The sequence below is a fragment of the Mauremys mutica genome, chromosome 11 (genome assembly GCF_020497125.1).
Source record: "Mauremys mutica isolate MM-2020 ecotype Southern chromosome 11, ASM2049712v1, whole genome shotgun sequence".
Classification (NCBI taxonomy): Eukaryota; Metazoa; Chordata; order Testudines; family Geoemydidae; genus Mauremys; species Mauremys mutica.
In genome coordinates this window covers 74333391-74352363 of record NC_059082.1, presented here as the reverse complement: position 1 = coordinate 74352363, position 18973 = coordinate 74333391, and the positions used below count along the sequence as shown (strand labels likewise).

The window sequence follows — 18973 nt, the reverse complement described above, 5'->3', positions numbered from 1 at the left end:
AGGACCAGGTGGGCAAATAGCTTTTCCAGCAGTCAGAGCTGGAGAGGACTAGGGAGTGAGGCAGGAGTGCCAGGGTGAGCCCATCTGAAGATTTTCACAGGTCTTTTCTCCCTGCAGGATGTGGCCAGGCTCATAGTGGAACGCTCCACCATCATGTCTCATCTCTTCTCAAAACTCTCGTACTGTGCTGAGTCAGAGGCAGTGCTGGTTGCTCTGCTCTCCATCTTCTCTTGCTACGTTAAGCGCATGCGCCAGAGCAAGGAAGGGGAGGAGGTGTACAGCTGGGTAAGCATCTCCCTCTATCTTCTTTGAGTCCTTCTCTTCCCTCCGGCTGTCTGCGTCTCTCTAGCTCTCCTAGCATTCATATTTCTGTGCTTTCTTTCATGGTTACTTATTTTGCTTTCCCCTCCTGTAGTCTGAGTCCCAGGATCAGGTGTTCCTTCGCTGGACTAGTGGGGAAACAGCCACCATGCACATTCTTGTGGTCCATGCGATGGTCATTCTGCTGACGCTGGGACCACCTCAAGGTTAGTAATGTGCGTTGAAACCGATTCACATGAATCACTGCTCTGAGTCATGGATGTAACTTCCTCTAGCCTTCACCATCCTGGAGAAGGAGGCAGTTGGGTCCTCACCTTGCACTGCTCAGGAAGCCAGGACACTTAGACTCGTAGACTTTAAAGTCAGAACCATCGTGATCATCTAGTGTGACTTGCCACAGAACCTCACTCACTCCTGAAATAGACCCCTCACCTCTGGCTGAGTTACTGAAATCCTCAAATCATGGTTTAAAGTCTTCAAGTTACAGAGAATCTACCATTTACTCTAGTTTAAACCTGCAAGTGACCTGTGCCCCATGCTTGAGGAATTGCCTTCTTGTGAGCCATCTCTGATATTGATTGGTACCCCCTGCAGTGTCCTCAGCTGTCTATATCAAAGCCTCTCTTCAAAGTTCTGCATACTGCTTTTACATCTTTACTAGACGCTCCAAATACCTGGCTATGTGGCATATGTGCGGAAGTAACTTGCATCCCACCCTGGTTATTGCTTCTTGGTCATGTCTAGCTCAGTGCTTGCTGTGAAACCAAGGAGCATGGACTAAGAAGTGTGACGTAGAGTTTAACATAAGAATATAAGAACGGTCATACTGGGTCAGACCAAAGGTCTATCAAGCCCAGAATCCTGTCTCTGACAGTGGCCAATGGCAGGTGCCCCAAAGGGAATGAACAGACAGGTTATCATCAAGTGTTCCATGCCTTGTCACCCAATCCCAGCTTCTGGCAAACAGAGGCTAGGGACACCATTCCTGCCCATCCTGGCAAATAGCCATTGATGGACCTATCTTCCATGAATCTATCTAGCTCCCTTTTGAACCTGGTTATAGTATTGGCCTTCACAACACCGTCTGGCAAGGAGTTCCAGAGGTTGACAGTGCGTTGCATGAAAAAAACTTTTTCTTGTTTTTGTTTTAAACCTGCTACCTATTAATTTCATTTGGTGTCTGTATTCTTCTGCGTTGCTGTTTGTTATAACTGGAGTGCCCAGGAGTGTACAAGGTACCTCGCAAACAAGGCATATATCTGCCCCAAAGAGCTTGCATTCTAAATACTAGACTAGACAACAATTCAGAGCAGCAACCAGAGGAGATTTACGGGGCAGGGAGTGCAGGGCTTACAAATTCACGTTTTTCTGGACATGTTGCGAGCCTGTTAAGATTACAAAGAAACGTATGTGTTACTTTTTTCTCTATTTGATTTAAGCACCTTGTCTCTGCTCAGCAAGTAACACAAAATAGCCTAGGAGCTGTTGGGCACATTTCAAATCCGTTGTTCAGTTCAGCGGGTTATGTTTGAAGATTGTTTTTATTGGCACCATCCAATTTTAAAGATACTGATGGGAACTCTCTTCCCCAGTGTAGCATGGGAGCCAGGCCATTTGGCATATGGCTCACATTCCTCTTACCAAATTTAAGCTTGTCTTTCGTTGCTGAAACAGGATGGTTGTTCGTGGCCTCTCAGCAAGGAAGTGACCTGGTTCATGCTGAGAAGGGTGGGGTATATCAGTATGTATAATATGCATGTGGAATAACTTTTGTAACTGTTCTTGTGTGCAGGGGAAGGTGACTTTTGCGCCTTGCTGGACATTTGGTTCCCAGAGAAGAAGCCCCTCCCCACTGCCTTTCTTGTTGACACGTCAGAGGAGGCCCTGCTGCTTCCTGACTGGCTGAAGCTGCGCATGATCCGCTCGGAGGTCCCTCGCCTAGTGGATGCAGGTGAGTGGGGCCCAAGGGACACATGCTGGGGGTTGGGTTGCCAAAGCCAATGAAAGATTTGGAAATGCTGCATTGAAACATTAGCCCATCTCCTTTTATCAGCAGTCTTCATCCCACAGGTGCTGTAGATACCTCTGGTGGGGTCCCAAGAGATGCGTGGAGGGATAGAGGGGAGTGTCTGTTGTTAGCAGATTTGAATTTCTTTCTTTGCAGCAGAGAGGCTCCAAGCACAGGCCTCTTGCCTTTCTTCACTAGGCTGTTTGCTAAAGGGCTTCCACTGCCCTCCAACAGAGACTTAGGGACTTTGGGCTAGTCCAAGTGGGGACGTGTGTGTAGACCAGTGGTTCTCAGCTCATGGGCCGCGTGCGGCCCAATCCTCACACAGCTGCGGCCCATGTGACATCCTCAGGGCTATACAGGTAGTATATATATTGTGTGGCTGCAGCCCACATAACACAGAGAGAACTGCGTATGTGGCCCACAATGGTAGATAGGTTGAGAACCACTGGTGAAAACTCTTCGCTTCCCCCTTATATGCTAGTCTGTGTTATCTACCTACAATCCCTTTCTCTTCCTGGGGGAGGGGTGCACTGGTACATGGAGATTAGTATAAAGCATTTAAGGACTGGGGCCAACTGGCGTCAGACTCCCGCAGTTCAATCCAAGTGGAAGGTGAATAAACAGCAGCATTCAATCAAGGGGGGAGCCTTCTCTAGGCAGCTCTCCACTCCATCATCAAGCCCCCTGGCACAATGCAGGCTGTTCTTTCTGCTTACCTCTGAGCTCTGTCCATGCCTGTCTTGCACTGACTGTGGCTTTGGCGTTTGCACCAGGCCGGGGAACTGTTCGGCCTCTAAAGTCTTCCTAGGATTGTACTGCCAGCTTGACTATTGAGCCCTGCCACTTATTTTAAAGGGGGCAAGGGATGTGGGATTAGAGGACCTTCCTTTTACTTAAACCAAATGCATTTCTATTCCTTTGACTGAATTAAGCTGCAGAAAACATACAACTGCCCACTAGGGCGAGTGCATAGCACATGATGATGCTTACAATGTCAGTAGCAGTGCCTGAATAATATAACGGATAGCTGCATCTTTTAGAATCAGGTGGCTCTTCATTGCTGTCTATGCTTTGCATTCAGAGGTTTTGTCCCTTCTTTACTGATTAAATGACAGCTCTCTCACCAGTGATTGAATTATTCAATAATTCCTGCCTGCGGCCGTCAACAGAGAGGGTGGCAGTTATTTTTAATACAAATGATTTGGTTCCTGAGGTTTTGATCAAATTAAATGGAGGATCAAATTAACCCTGGGGTGAATTAACTGGAGAATGCAATAAGAAGGAAGATTTGTGCAGAGTCTGTATAGGGCAAAGAGAAACCCATAAGCAGCTGTCAGTGTTGGCTTGAGGTCCTGTGCAGCCCTGTTAGTAAAGGTGTCACTGATGGCATGTCCAAAACCACATGGACCTGCTAACGAACATGTCGTCCTATGTGTGAGTGAGACAGAAACCTGAGGATTCTGACTGGCCATGTGTGTGTGTTTCAGCATTGCAGGATCTGGAACCGCAGCAACTGCTTCTCTTTGTTCAGTCCTTTGGGATCCCAGTCTCCAGCATGAGTAAACTCCTGCAGTACCTGGATCAGGCAGTGTCCCATGATCCACAGACACTGGAGCAGAACATCATGGACAAGAGTAAGATCTTAAGATTAGGCTGTCTAGGAATCTGTCTCTTTGTAGACCTGCTGTTTAAAACCTCCTTTGTTAGCTTGAATCATTTTGCAGCTTCCTTGTAGGATCCAAGATAGCTCAGCCTGACCTCTGTCAAGGCCGCCTTAGCAGCCATTGCTGTCCATGCTGACCTGTCTGAGTAGGCTTGGAATGTGTTTCTCAAGGGTGTAGCATTTTCTAGCTTGGCTTGTGAGAGATCGGGGATTGTTTGGGGGTGATTTCTGGTTGTCTCGGAAAAAGGGTTTGTTCTTGCTGGGGTTTCTCTGCTTATTCGGAATGCAGAGGAGTGTGTAAATTCCCTGCAGAATGGGAGCTGTGCACATGGCAGCATCTTGTATCTAGCTTCATGTTTTGGCCTTTTTCAGATTACATGGCTCATCTCGTAGAGGTTCAGCATGAGAGAGGAGCTACGGGGGGGCAGACCTTCCACTCCCTGCTCACCACCTCCCTGCCAACACGCCGAGGTATTGCACAACATACACTAATCGCTCTCACAACAAAGAACTGACCAATCCTCCGCCTCAGCCTTTGTCTTTCCGAAGTGTGGGTCTCTTTGTTGTCCTTCAGGCTGCTCCCAGGCTGAAAGAGGAGATCAGTCCCCTTCCTACAAACTGCTCCACCAATGGACACCAGCCCCAGCTAGAACTTCCTTATCTCCGCTCCTGGGCTAGGAGAGGAATTCTGGTTTCTCTGGAGGATTTTATTACAACAAATTCTACCCTTGTTTTTTTCTCCATGTTGTTTAGCTCCTCATGTTTGCTCTAAGGAGAAAAGGCTGCTGTTTACCTTTCTACTGGTTTGGGGTCTGTAAAACTGGGGCAAATCTCTTCATTTGGGCCCCAATTGGTGACACTTGCCTAGAACAGTGTTCCTTTAATCTCTCTGCAGACAGTGCTGACACTCCAAAGCCCAAAACTAGTCCTGAGACCCCACAAGGACAGAGCAGGATCCGGGCCTTGACTCAGATCCGGGTCCTGGGTCCTGAGGATGACCTGGCGGGCATGTTTCTTCAGGTATTGCTACTGCATCTGTTACTTAGATAATAGGTTTGTCTGCAACTGCTCCCTTCTGTATCCCTGAGCCCAACAGCTGCGGTGCCTTTTCCAGACCCAACACCTACATTCTAAGCCTGGTTTGATGAACCCTGACCACTTGCTTTCACAGTGCTTGGGGGGAGGGAGTATCAGTCGTCTTATTTGATCTATGTAGACACTGCTTGGCCTGTTCCTCCCTAGGTCCCTAAAATATTTGGAAAGCAGGTACCGTCAGGTCCCCTCTAGTGTAAACAGTCAGAGCCAAGTGTGATTTCTCCATGTCAGGGAACAACCCTATGTAACCCGTCCCCATAGGCAGTGGCTGTTAATCGTGCAGATGGTCCTTTTGTGTTTGTTCTCATACAAGCCTGCCATCTTTCAATATTCTGTCAGCTGTTCCCACTGAACCCGGATCCCCGGTGGCAGAATTCGAACCCGCGCCCGATCTCCTTGGCCTTTCAGCAGGCACTGGGTCAGGAATTGGCTCGCATCCGCCAAGGGAACACACAGGTGACAGGGATTTCAGTGCGTCTTCTCCAGGCAGTGGCAGCCTTGATGAACTCTCCGCATAGCGGAGCTCTGGTGATGGCCATGCACCGAAACCACTTTATCTCCTGCCCACTGATGCGTCAGCTGTGCCAGTACCAGGTGAGCCATGTGGGAGTGGGCACGTGTCTAGCATGGAGTTGGGGCAGAGGGGAAGGGAGCAGTTAAGCTCAGACCCTTTAGAAACCAGCAGCCTGTAGCATTGGCAGCCTTGCTCTTTGGGACTGCTAACTGCAGTACAGGAACGCCCTAGAGTAGCCTTCAGAGCAGGGAGAGATTTACCTTATGAGATACACTGTATTAGTGAAGGAAGGCATTGAACTAGATCTGCGTAGTTCTGCATCCTTGCAAGTGAGTCCTTCCAGATGTGCATTGGGGAGATGCAGGTCACAGTTGACATTCAGTGAGCTGGGGTTCCAAGTAGCCTGTCTGCTGCATGTGTCCATGCATGCTGCAGGTGTTATCTCCGTGTCATCTTCGTACAAACACTCCCCACCACCAGGACTCCCAGCTACACCTGTAACTTTTGGTTTTCTCTTCCCAGCGCTGCGTACCCCAGGACACCACCTTCTCCTCACTCTTCTTTAAAGTCCTCATGCAGATGCTGCAGTGGCTGGAGAATCCTGCTGTGGAAGATGGACCTCTGCGTGCTCAGCTCAAGTCCTTTGCTGTCCAGTACTCTTCAAGGCATAGGATCAGTGATGGTAAGAGGCATTAAACAGAGTGGGCATCCCAGAGTGGACAAGTGGGACAGAGAACGGTCAAAATCAGAACCTGATCCTGAGTCTAATGTGGCTGTTTTTCCACCCCCTTTCTGATTGTCATTGGTTCAGCATGTGGTGAGCAATACAATACAGAAATGCCCAAGACTGAAAAAGAAAGGGGGAGATTAGGTTGTGCTCGTGTCCACGTGTTGTTCGAGTGGCATTAATAAGGACAGGACACAGCCAAAACGATTCATCATTAGGATGATTTGCGATGAAGGCCCATCAGCTGATGGCTTCTTAGAGAGCAGGCCAGTGGGATTGGGGGGGAATCTCAGGACTGTGGAAATCAGAGTAGTTGATGATGTGTAAGTAGTTGTCCTTGACTGAACACTGGCAAGAGACTGCCAGGTGAAACAGTTCCACCCCATTGTTTGTTTTGCTGGCCATCATCTGGCCAAGGGATCTGGAGAGCACAGCTAAAAGGACAAGCTTGAGGTTTGGACTTAGCTGCCTTTGGATTGACCATAGGATCTTCTAGCCATATATGCTTGTGATGCTGGCACCCAGCACTCTCAGTTGGGGTTTTTTGATTGTAATGAAAGTGCTCGTGTGTGCAGGTTTCAGATGTTAAGCTCTTAGAAAGAGGAGTCACATGAATTGTTTGCATGAAAGAAGCCACAGCAAGGCTGGCTGAATGATTAAAGGAGGACCCTAGTGTGGCTTAGTGGTACTGACACTGTGATTTCTGGCAGTTCGAGGTGGGTTCCTGCACCTGTCAGAAGCACTGACGTTCCGTCGTGATCCTGATGTGATCAGCTCCACTGTACGAGCCATCATTGCAACCCTGAAGTCTGGAGAGAAGTGTAATGTGGAGCCAGAACTCATCAGCAAAGGTATGGCTATCCTTCCGCCCTGCCTTCTGGAACTGCCATTGGTACTGGGGACAGAACAGAGATGTGCATGCTTGCTCCACTGCTTGGTGGGAGAGCAGAGCTGGGGAGGCTGCCTTTGCTCTCCTGAATCAAGGGTTCTGACCCACTGGAAGGTTGCTCCTGTCTCATTTTACCTCCTTTTGTTGCATTCTGTCATGTTGGTTTATAAGCTGCTTGGGACAGGAACTGAGGAACACCGCATACTGCTGGGTGCTGCCTCCATAGGGAATAGTAGAGTATCCATAACTTCTGTAGAAAGAGGGCAGTTCCAAGACTGCCTTGTCTCCCACTGAGATTCACTCTAAGGGAGTGCAATACTAACTGGCTTCATGAAAGATACAATCATCTGGCTCCCCAACTCCCCGCTGCTTCCAAAAGCTCCTGAGAGCAGTCTCTCTTTCTCCCTCTGTTAGTCCTTCAAGGTCTGATTGAAACACGCTCTCCTTACCTGGAGGAGCTTCTGACTGTCCTCTTCTCGGTTACCATTGAGACTACAGCCAGGTTCCCTGCCATGAGACCAATTGCTGTGGTGAGTTCTCTACTACTCCAGGAGAAAGAGGAGACACCTGTGAAGAAGGAGTTGGATAGCAGCAGGTGAGTCTTGGGATGGTTGGTATTGGTCACTCGGTCTGGTTTTGGGGCACCTTTCCTGATACTTGTACTGTGCTCTTAGTGCTGAAGCTGCTCGTCTAGGGCCCTCCTCGGGCCTTTTCAATGACTGGCTGGAGATGCTGGACCCTGAAGTAATCAGCAGCTGCCCAGACCTCCAGCAAAAGTTGCTGTTCTCCTGGAACAAGGTAAGAATCTCTCAGCCAGGAATTAATCTTAAACAGACGCCCCTTTCTTTAGTCGCAGCCTTCAAGTCTGAATCCCTCAGTCTGTTCTAGTGGGAGAAAGGGTCTGTTCTGCTCCACTGATAAGAGCACACTGTACGCCAGTGGTCACCAACCGGTTAATCACAATCGACTGGTCGATCCTAGAGGATCTCCCTAGTGGGCGGGGCCTCGGGGAAGGGGCGGGGTAGATCCTGGGTTTCCCTTAAATTCAAAAAGTGATCTTGGCCATAAAAAGGTTGGAGACCACTGCTATACACAGTGATGCCAATTCCAGAGCAGGACAGTCTGTCTCTGAGGGCCTGTAGTGAATTCTTCTCTGGGTGGGATTTTGCACTCCATATCACTGCCATCCTGGAATCTTGGCATTTCTGTAGCCCCCTTCTCCCAAGCTCTCACAGCACTGTACAGATATCAGTTACTTAGTCCACAACAGACCTGTGGCTAGGTTTTCTCACCATTTTACAGATGGGCAAACAGAGGTTTGGAGAGGATTACTTGCCCAGGAACATGCAGGGCCAGAGTCAAGACTGGAACCCATCAGTCTTGGCTTCTGATCACTTGCTCTAACTATTAAGCTTCACTGCTGCTCTAGTCCTCATTTTCCATGTTCCATGCACGATCTGTATCTGAGCCCTCCTGTGCTACTCCTACCCCCTCTACCTAAGTGTCCTAAAATGGATTCATATTTCCATCTCTCCCTGTTCTCTCCAGACTAAAGGTTATTCTGGGTCTCAGGTGCTCTCTTTTCGCCCATATCTGTTGGCTCTCCTAACTCACCAGTCCAGCTGGACAACACTGCACCAGTGCATTAGGATTCTGCTTTGCAAAAACCGGGAGCAAAGGTGAGTCTTTCAGGTACCAATATTATATTCTTCCAGCGCACTAGTGATTTGGAGAATCCGTCGACTCAGGGCTATGGTGTCTCGCTGTGGTGTCTCTAATCTCAAACTTGCTCTCGAACCCATTGACATTTTTCTGTCTTCTGGCAGGTTTGACCCGACTGCATCCTTAGATTTCTTGTGGGCCTGTATTCACATCCCTCGGATCTGGCAGGGAAGGGACCAGAGAACTCCTCAGGTAGTGGTTTAAATCCTGCACAGTCCCTCTCAGGATGGGAGAAGGGAAGGTGCTTTTCATACTGCCTGATTTTCCATGGTGTCTTGGGGGACCAAGGAGTATAATAGCAGATTTGCTGCCTGCTCCCCAGCACGTTTGTAATCTGCTGTGCTACAGTTACACATGGAGATGGTGATTCACAATTTTGGTTCAGACTCTGATACAAATAAATGTAAATTTCCTCAGACGTAAAACTTTCACTGCAGCAAAACAAATTTCTGGTTGTAGCTCTTGCAGAGGCTGTTAGGAGTTGTAGTGAAAATGTAGCCACATAGCTACACCTTTGCAGAACTAACTGCCCGGTAGGCAAGTACAGATGGAGTGAAAGAATAATTCCTCCTTTGGGTTGGGAAGTGCAAGCCACCCCCAGTGAGGAGCTCTTTGACCCAGTTTGTGTAGTGGATGAATTGTCAGTTCCTTCCTAGCCAGTTGCCAAGGGATGGAAGTAGATGCATTGTGAACAATTGAGGTACAGGAGGAAGGTGCAAAGCCCGTCGTTTTTTGGGGCGGGTGAGCCCTGGGCATGGTGCAGTTTTTAAGCAGGGTACAAAGGGAGCTTTTGTGATGTAAAAGATTATCTTCCTGTTTGAGACCATGTGACTAAGGCTATTGGCCAGCCCTTGCCCCGGGACTCACCTTGAGACTGTCCGTGCTGTGTTACAGAAACGTCGAGAGGAGTTCGTGCTCCAGTTAAAGGCGTCAGAGTTGATCAGTTTGGTTGAGCTGATCTTGGCTGAGTCGGAAACCAGAAGCCAGAATACAGAGGAAGCCTCCTGCACGCTCATCCAATCACGGCTACCCCTGTTGCTCAGCTGTTGTCATGGAGACCTGGAGAGTATTAAAAAAGTAACAGAGTATCTGACAGGCTGTATCCAGCAGTGGGGCAGCAGGTGAGGATGCAAAAACGAATGGCAGCTTGGCTCGCACTCAGCAGTTATGTAGGTGGCTATTTGGGCGGCCAGGTGACCCAAATGAGGCTTGCCAAGGCTGCTTTGCTAGGATTGCTGCATTTCGGGATGCATCTAGAAACTGCCCGGTATGTTACCTTCGTGTCAGCTTGGAAACATTTTGACTCTGAATGTGACACTGTGGGCATCTGTATTTCTCTCTTCTATAATTCAAGATCAAATTGCTCCATTTTACAAATCAAAAAGTGTTTCTCTAGCTGCCAGCCCTGCAGCCATCCTCCCACCCCCCTGGAACTGGAAGTCAAGTGATGTTCTCTCTACCTGGTACCATTGTCGCTGGTAATCCGTTCTGCAGCTGGAACTGAGCTGACTGTTTTGATGATTGTGCTGAAGGCAGAATGGAGCCCAGCCTGCTCTCTGTAGCTATACGGGCTCTGCAGTGCTAACGGGAAGAGAGCATATATATGTCAGTAAATCTAGCCGATCTAAATCCTGGACTCGTCTATGGTAGAGCTGGAAAAGACTTTCTAGGTTATCTGGTCTGTCCCCCTGCTGATGCAGGATGTGACTCAGCCATGTGGAGAGCAGGTGTGCTGAGTCAGAATGGGCCATTTTGTATAATGACTTTTGACTACAATTACTTTTTAAATGAGGGATTCACTCTTTGATGGTAGGATTTGCATTTTTAACACCGATGTTGTGTGGAAACTCTGCTTTCTGGGATTTTAAGAGGAACTTCCTGGTTGCCATATGCCCAGTGGCAGCTTTACAATTGCAGTGCTTTCTGCTAGAGAATCGGAGGCAGTCTCACTGAAAAGCTCCATGGGACTGCTCTGAAAAGCAGGCAGCTCTAAGAAGGCTATCGAAGACTGAAGTGCTATTAAGACAGCAGCACGGTGGTGGTTGTAGTTATTTGCCTCTAGCTGTTCAGTATGTGCAGCTGGGGAGGAGCTGAGTGTGGATATTAAGGCCTCTGATATGCGTCAGACACTCTCTCCTGGGCCTAGGGATGTAACCATGTATTGTCATCTCTTTTCTCTTTCAGCTCAGTGGGAAAACGCTGCCAGGACCTTCTCCTGCAGATCTACCTGCAGCTGCCAGAGCTCCTCGTGCCCGTGCCTGAGACACTGCTGACCAGGGAAGGAGCTGCAGACAGCAGTACCTGCAAAGTAAGGAGTAAAGGGACATAGAGGCAAGAGAGTATGGTTACTAGCACTGGAGCTGAGTTGATAGGCAGGTGGCAAGAAGAATGAACATACTGCCTTGGACTGTAACTTTCTTCATCTTGATCCCATGTGGAGCTCCCACCTTCTGCTTGCCTTAACTCCAGAACACACTGGACTTTTAACATTTTTGTCCTTGTCTAAACCCCGGCAATCTAAAGACTGCAGGTTTTTTCCTGTGTGAAAAAGGCTTAATTAACACGCCTGCATTCTCCCAATTATGTTAGACACCTTGTTGTTATCTGAGAAGGAGAAATGTGCAGCCTTCAGTTCCTGCTTTCATGCCATTCGGGACTTGGTACCGTAGATCCCTTGCTAGTTGGAAGGTTGATGGCTTATCCCAAGTCTCACCTGAAAATCAAATTTAATTTTTTTTAACCCACTCCCTACTTAAAAGGAGACTTGGAACCCCACCAATAGGCTGAAGACTTGCTCCTCCACTGAACTTTGTTTTCTTACTTGTGATTCTTTCTAGCTTGATGCCCTGGTTCACAGATTCATCACCCTCCTCGCAGAAGCCAGCGATTCCAAGTCAGCTGAGAGCCGTGTGTGGGATGCCAACATGGCATGCAGGAAGCTAGCTGTGGCTCACCCCATCCTTCTGCTTAGGTACTGCCCTTCTCTTCACCAGGCCTGTGGCTGGAGCCTTTTCAGCTGGACCTCTGTGTCAGTATTAGCACTCACTCCAGAACGAGAACGACATTCCCACTGCAAACCCGATTATAGCCTTGGCGCATGCTCCTGTGTATAGAAGAAATTATATGGGTAGCAGACCCACTCAAGCCATTTGCTGGTTGTCTCTCCTGATGAGGTGATGCCTCTGCTAGTAAAGGAGTCCCTTGGAGGTGGGCAGCAGAGAAGAGAAATGTGGTGGGAAGTGGGATTTGTCTGAAATCTTGCAGAGGAGAGAGAGATGGAGGGAAGGGGGATTTGTCTGGTCGTGGACATACGGATCAGAGCATGAAATCTTGCAGAGGAGAGAGATGTGGAGTGAAGGGGGATTTGTCTGGTCGTGGACATAGGGATCAGAGCATGAAATCTTGCAGAGGAGAGAATTGTGGTGGGAAGTAGGATTTGTCTGGTCGTGGACATAGGGATCAGAGCATGAAATCTTGCAGAGGAGAGAGAGATGGAGGGAAGGGGGGATTTGTCTGGTCGTGGACATAGGGATCAGAGCATGAAATCTTGCAGAGGTTGAGGAGAAGGATGAGCTGAATATCTTACGGTTGATTCTGTTACTCAGTTGCTCTGGGAGGGCTTTGGAATTTAATGCTTTACTTTTGCATTTCAGACACTTGCCAATGATCGCAGCTCTGCTTCATGGGCGGGTACATCTCAATTTTCAGGAGTTTCGACAACAGAACCACCTGACTTTCTTCATCCATGTCCTGGGGATCCTGGAGCTGCTTCAGCCACAGGTGTTCCAGAGTGAGCGCCAGGGGGCGCTATGGGATTGTCTTCTCTCCTTCATTCGCCTGCTGCTGGTAGGAGAACATTGCCTTTTACAGACTACATACAGCCAGCCAAGCACTAGGGAGAGAAGTTGGTGTCTGACCATCTCAGGGTGCTGTGTGTCACACTTTACATGTGTGTATACTGTGTGTGCCTGTACAAATACATGGCAGTGTGCATGAATGGGGAGGGGAATGACAGCATGTGGATTTCAGGCTCCCTGTGGGTGTTAGTGCTTTCGGTTAAGTGTGGTCTCCCTCCATCCCTCCAGAATTACAGGAAGTCCTCACGTCATCTGGCTGCCTTCATCACCAAGTTCGTCCAGTTCATTCACAAGTACATCACGTGCAATGCCCAGGCAGCTGTCTCTTTCCTGCAGAAACATTCTGACCCGCTCCAGTAAGTGTTCTGTTCTGACCTTACTCTCCTTGCTCTGGTGCCTCCCAGCTGTGACTGCCCAGCTACCTGGCATTAATTGTCTGCCAGCAAATTCAGTCGTTTTTGGTGATACACAGGCAAAGGGCCATCTGTTGGGATTGCTGTCCACCTTAAAAATAAATTAATTGCTGGAGTCACAGTCTCCTAACCAGATAGGAAACAACAAGAGCAAAGTTACTATTTAGCTTTTATTACCGTGCTTTTACCCTGGAGATTTCCATGTGCTTTTAAATGGTACATGAACAATAGTGTCCCTTTTACAGATGGGGAAAAATGAGGGACAGGACAGTTCAGAGACTGGCTGCAGCTCACACAGACTCCAGGAATTGAACCTAGGTTTCCTAACTCTCACACATAGGACACTGCATGTTTCCAGGCAGGCAGCAGCAGAGTTCTCCCCCAGACTAGTGGATACAGGGTCCCATCTGCAAGTACACGGGACACCCCCTTGGAGTAAGGGAACTGGAGTTGCCATAGCTGCTTCAGCAGTTCTGGCTACTGTCAGTTTTCTGTCTCGTCTGCTGATGCCTCTTTGTCCGCTGCTTGATTCTGTCTTCTCTACCCTTTATCTCCTTCCCCCACAGTTACTTTGCTCCTCTTCCTCACACGATCACATTCATACATGTACCCTCAACTTGTTCCTTCTCACACCTGGATGTTGAGCTGATGGTTGCTGTTTTATGCCAGAGATGCCTTTTCTTTCACCTTAGTGACCTGTCATCAGATAACAGTGACCTCGTGATGCTGAAATCGCTCCTGGCTGGGCTGAGCTTGCCCAGTAAGAGTGGTGTCTTGGACAGAGGCTCTGAAGAAGAAAAGGATGGTGAGTATGTGTAACTCTTTGGGCTAGATCAGTGATCCCTACCCCTGTGCTATGCTTTGGAGTTCTCTTGCTTCTATGTGGACTTAATCCTGAGCTCTGCACTCCCAGCCCTAATAGGACAGTGAAGGGGGGACGAAAAGGAACTGAGAGTGAAGGTTGTGTCCTCATAGACATTCTTGTGAGGAACTGGTCAGCAGTAGTAAAACCAGTGCCTGGGAAGGGGTAAACGCAGACTTCTCACTTGTCATAACTCTTGGAGCTTCCCAGTGCAGTGGAATAGCAGCACCAAAGGTATATATTGCTAGGGAGTCTGCTCTCCTCTGCTTGTCTTCAGGCTATTCCTTCAGGAAGATCTCCTAAGGATACATCTGCTCCTTCCTTGCTCATAGACATCATCCTGACTTCTGATAGGATTGTCCCTTAGGAAATTCTGTGGGTGTTACAGGTGCTAAGGATAGTTACCTCTCCCTTTCCTCTCTGAGCAGATGCCATGGGAAGGGGACAGTATGCAGTGATGTAATCCATTGGCTGGGAGTGCCAGATTTGCCTTCATTTTAAATGTGCAGAGAATGACTGGGAGTTAACTATTTCTCTCTGTCTCAGATGAAGCAGCCACCGGCTCTCTGCCCCTGGTTAGTGTGTCCCTCTTCACTCCCCTCACTCCAGCGGAAATGGCCCCATACATGAAGAGACTCTCCAGGGGCCAGGCTGTGGAAGGTAAGTGGGGACAGCTTTCCCAGAGCACCTCATAGACTTTACAGACAGGAATCACTCTACTCAGCTCCCCTGGGCTGGAACATGGTAGCTGCTCCCAGCCACACTTCCCGAGAATGTTAGACCAGAACTACAGGGAGCATATAGACAAAAATCACCTGAACTGGTATTTGGCTGGGACAGGAGAAGCTGGCTTGCAGCCATGAGCCCTGTGCAGGGAAGCCGCCCACAGCCAGACAAGTTCATCTAGAATTGAAACCATAGCCTATGGGCTTCGAAACCATGCGGTCCCTGTAAGAGAAGCTGCAAGTCTCCTAAAGCCACTATGATGAAACATGATCTTCTTGCATCTCATGAGCTAAACAAGGTTGTTTGGATGGGAGACCACCTCCCAGGACAACTGAGGTGCTCTGGGAAGTGGTGTGGTTGATTCACTGGGTAGTACTTTGCTAAGGGTCAGTACTGAACCAGTGTGCCAGCACTGCATTTGGGGTGCGGTGTTGCTGGAAGTGCCGTCTTTTGGATGAGATGTAAAACTTTAAGTTCCAGCTCCCCATTTTTGGTTATCAAAAATCCCTTTGTGCTCTCCACAGAAGTTCAGGCTGTTAGCATAGCATCCTAGGGAGCTACAGTTTGCTTCTCTACGGTTCTTTTAATATCATTTACATCCAGTATTCTTCACTATGCTGATCTGTGACATTACTGTGTGGGGTTAGCCCACTGCTGGCCAACTCGGAAATAGGGGAAGTGAACCTTGCGTGTGCATGGTTTGCAGATTCGCTTGTCAAGATGTTGGGGTATGAGGCCTTATATAAAGATCACTCACTGTTGCAATAGAAATTGATCCAGAACTGAAACTTGCCACAGACAGCAATGCTAGCCTCTGCTGGGGCAGTTCTGGAGGTGTTGATCCATAGTACAGAGCATCCTTCTAAGATCCTCTTTGAAGCATCATCTCTGTCTTTTAGCTTTGTATGCCAGGTTGAAAGACTTTATAGCTCAGCAGAGGACTCTTGTGTTTGAGACAGATGTTCCTTTGGGGGCTTTGCTGACTCCACTGTGTTGGTTGGATCAGTGAAGGAAGGTTACCCTTTTCCATCTATGGCTTTCCCCCCAGATATCCTGGAGGTGCTGAGTGACATTGATGAGATGTCCAGACGGAGACCAGAAATTCTCTCCTTTTTTGCTGTGAGTATATGTAGCCCAGAAGTTGCCACTGGAAGTTCACTTGCTGTGATGGGGGATTCCTTGCAGCAGAATCTACCTTGCACAGTTTATTCAGGTGTTCCCTTCCCTCTGCTTTATCAGGTCATTATCAAGGTGTCTCTGGGTAGGCCAGTTCTGAGGAATTACCTTCTCAGTTAGTTTAGACCTTCAGCTGCCACATGAGTGTGTGCACTAAGCGTTTTACACATGTGTGTGCTCTCTCACATACATACACACACACGCTTTCCCTCGCCTTCTCTTCATTACGCTGGGTCCCTGTCACCTCATAATATCAGTCTAGAGAGAAAGGGGAACAGTTCTGCAGGAAAAACTTAGTGAGGGACCAGGGAAATGGATGTAGATCCAATTGCCTTGTGTAGAGCAAGAGAAAAAACACTCTGGATCCTTAAAGCGCTCACAACTGACTGATCTTACAGATAGAAATCCACTGCACGTGACCCTGGCTCAGCATTAACCTGCCAGATAGATGGGTAGCGGGCTGGAGCAATGCCACGCGGGTGGTAATGTGAGTCTGAAGGGCTTGTTCTCAGTGTCGCCATGGGATCTCTTGTTGATCAGCCTTTTCTCCTCTCAGACTAACCTGCAAAAGTTGATGAGCTCTTCAGAAGAGTCCTGCCGGAATCTGGCCTTCAGCCTGGCTCTGCGCTCAATTCAGAACAACCCCAGGTGAGAAATGGAGGTGTCCATGAATGCCAGGCTTCTCCTGAGTCACTTCCTCCTCTGTCAGCCATGCGCCCTGCATTGTCCTGTGTACGGCTCTCTCGCTCTCTTGATGCTAAGAGTGGAGATTGTAGTGACGGTGCTATGTTTTGTTCCCAGCATTGCTGCTGACTTCCTCCCCACTTTCATGTACTGTCTTGGCAGCCGAGACTTTGAGGTGGTGCAGACAGCGCTGAGACACCTGCCTGAATACACCCTTCTCTGCCAAGGTAGGTCTAGGCTTCTGCATTTACTGCTGCACACTCAGCTGTGAGAGGCTGGAAACTGATTTCCCAGGGGATCTCCTTCAACTGCTTTCAGTGTCGGATTTATTTTTGTCTGTGTTGGAAACTGGAATTTCCTGGGAAGTTCTCGATAGACATTGGTGCATGGTTCGGTGCTATTTGCTGGCCTGCCCAGTGCCAGTGGCAGCTTCGCTCTGAACGCCATGGAAGGGATTTATTTCAAGGAGTCCCCGCGTTGCCAGCATTGGCTTCTCTCTCAAATAGTTCTGATCATGTAGCAATTTTCCTCTTTGAGTTAAGGTGCTTTGTATCCATCAGATACTTGTCTGGAGTGTTAATTGTATGCCTGGGGGTGATGGCGTGTAGTTCCTGCGTTTCCCCATCTGGAGAGTTTAAAACTTAGTTTCGCTGCACTGATGTTTCTCTTGCTGGGACTAGTCCTAGCACTTCCTGTGTGCCCGTATGATTGTTACTGGTTAGACCAGTTCTCTTACCCTTCTCTTTTCCCCTTCGCAGAGCATGCAGCAGTATTATTGCACAGGGCCTTTCTGGTTGGGATGTATGGACAGATAGACACCAGCTCACAGATTTCAGAGGCCTTGAAGGTTCTGCATATGGAAGCCATGATGTGAACATCAATGCCCTGGGAACTGATTTGTCCGGTTGAATTGAATCGCTGTGAGGAAGCACTTGTATTCCAGCCCACAGGCTGCGGGGGACAAGAGAGTGTGACCATGGATGGCCGGCCTAAGCAGAAGAAGGAGAGCTCATGCCCGGGGTCTGATTGAAGGAATACAGGGATAGATCCTACTTAGGACATCACTTCGGTGGGAGCAAAAGGGCTTCTGTGCATGGCGTATTACAAGGGACCATGTCCTTGGGATCTTGGATGGCATTTACCACTTTCTGTTGGGCCCTGGCTATGACTTCAATCACCATCTCACATCCAGGAGGCCATAGCATTTGGCGTAGGGGAAGGGAGAGTTGCCATGGGGCTCTCTAAGCTTGGACCTCTGGATTGTCCTTCGCATGTTGGAGAGAACACAGAAATCTGTACAGAGCAAGAGACTCATTGTTACTGTTTGTGATTCCTTTTTAAATTAAAACTCTTCTAATTCCCATTAGGCTTCCTTTCTCTGCTCCCTGCCGGCATTACTGCTTCTCGGCGTTAGGCTCGGTCCTTCTCTGAGTACCTCTCTAGGCTCTCTCTCCATCTTTTCTTTGGACGGCTGTTCCGCAAGACAGGACTTTTACAGAAAACCTACTTGCAGCCCTCTACAGCCAAAGCGGACTCTTCTTCTTTGCCAGAAGGGTTTGTTTGCTCCTTGTTCCTTCTGCTACACAAGCAGAAAACCATTCTGGAGGATATGGAGGTGGGCCCAGCATCTGCTGGATCGGCCTTCCATGCTTGTGCCGTGGCAGCCAGAGCTGCCACATTAGGGATTACTGTTAATTATTAGTTTTGTATGTCAACAAAGGGTGCCTTGCTGCACCCACAGAAACACCTCCATGGCAGCAGAGTATACACAGAAAGCATCTTTGATGACCCAACAACCAGTTTCCCTTGGACTCTGCCATTTACTCAGTGCACCAGTATCCCTGCAGACAGATTCCTTATCTCCAGGTGGGAGGGCAGGCCATGTGGCTTGGTCCTTCAGTGTGGATACCCTGACAGCAGGAGCCAGAGACTAGTAGGTTCCCCCCTCCCCTGTCAATTAAACACATTTCCTTAGTCTCTGCTTAATAGGCCGGCTGTCCTATTTCCTTCCCCTTGGTCTCTTGCTGTACCCCAGGAATGGTGTCAGTGCAGTTTGGCTTAATGCAGTGTAATCAGTAATCCTTTCACCTCTAGGTCTGCAGGTGGTAGAGACGGTCATTGCGCCCTGGTTGCTGTTGGGCAGTGAAATGCATGGGTGGGACAAGGATTGACAAGGATGCACAACACAATTGACTCATTTGTTAGTATTCTCCGCAGAGAAGCCAAGACCCGAGGGTCTACACTGCAGAAAAAAGTGTTTGTTTTCTTAACCCAAGTGAGCTAACCAGAGTTAAGAACACTTTTTTACAGTGT

The 18973-nt window shown here is 48.6% G+C and overlaps 1 protein-coding gene across 3 annotated transcripts in view; it reads left to right on the top strand.

Annotated features, from left to right (window-relative positions):
- The window catches only part of INTS1 (integrator complex subunit 1), a 35688-nt gene extending 17667 nt beyond the window's left edge, over positions 1 to 18021 (top strand). For all 3 annotated transcript variants that reach the window (XM_044980421.1, XM_044980422.1, XM_044980423.1), the window contains exons 25-48: positions 118 to 285; positions 416 to 527; positions 2114 to 2272; positions 3820 to 3966; positions 4368 to 4466; positions 4891 to 5015; positions 5430 to 5684; positions 6127 to 6286; positions 7042 to 7182; positions 7635 to 7815; positions 7895 to 8018; positions 8769 to 8899; positions 9047 to 9134; positions 9837 to 10063; positions 11127 to 11250; positions 11780 to 11913; positions 12596 to 12788; positions 13028 to 13155; positions 13905 to 14017; positions 14621 to 14734; positions 15849 to 15919; positions 16533 to 16624; positions 16778 to 16887; positions 17419 to 18021. In XM_044980421.1, coding sequence (XP_044836356.1) covers positions 118 to 285; positions 416 to 527; positions 2114 to 2272; positions 3820 to 3966; positions 4368 to 4466; positions 4891 to 5015; positions 5430 to 5684; positions 6127 to 6286; positions 7042 to 7182; positions 7635 to 7815; positions 7895 to 8018; positions 8769 to 8899; positions 9047 to 9134; positions 9837 to 10063; positions 11127 to 11250; positions 11780 to 11913; positions 12596 to 12788; positions 13028 to 13155; positions 13905 to 14017; positions 14621 to 14734; positions 15849 to 15919; positions 16533 to 16624; positions 16778 to 16887; positions 17419 to 17534 — 3312 coding nt within the window. In that variant the 3' untranslated portion in view covers positions 17535 to 18021. The remainder of the gene's footprint in view (positions 1 to 117; positions 286 to 415; positions 528 to 2113; positions 2273 to 3819; positions 3967 to 4367; positions 4467 to 4890; positions 5016 to 5429; positions 5685 to 6126; positions 6287 to 7041; positions 7183 to 7634; positions 7816 to 7894; positions 8019 to 8768; positions 8900 to 9046; positions 9135 to 9836; positions 10064 to 11126; positions 11251 to 11779; positions 11914 to 12595; positions 12789 to 13027; positions 13156 to 13904; positions 14018 to 14620; positions 14735 to 15848; positions 15920 to 16532; positions 16625 to 16777; positions 16888 to 17418) is intronic.
- The last annotated feature ends 952 nt before the right edge of the window (positions 18022 to 18973 follow it).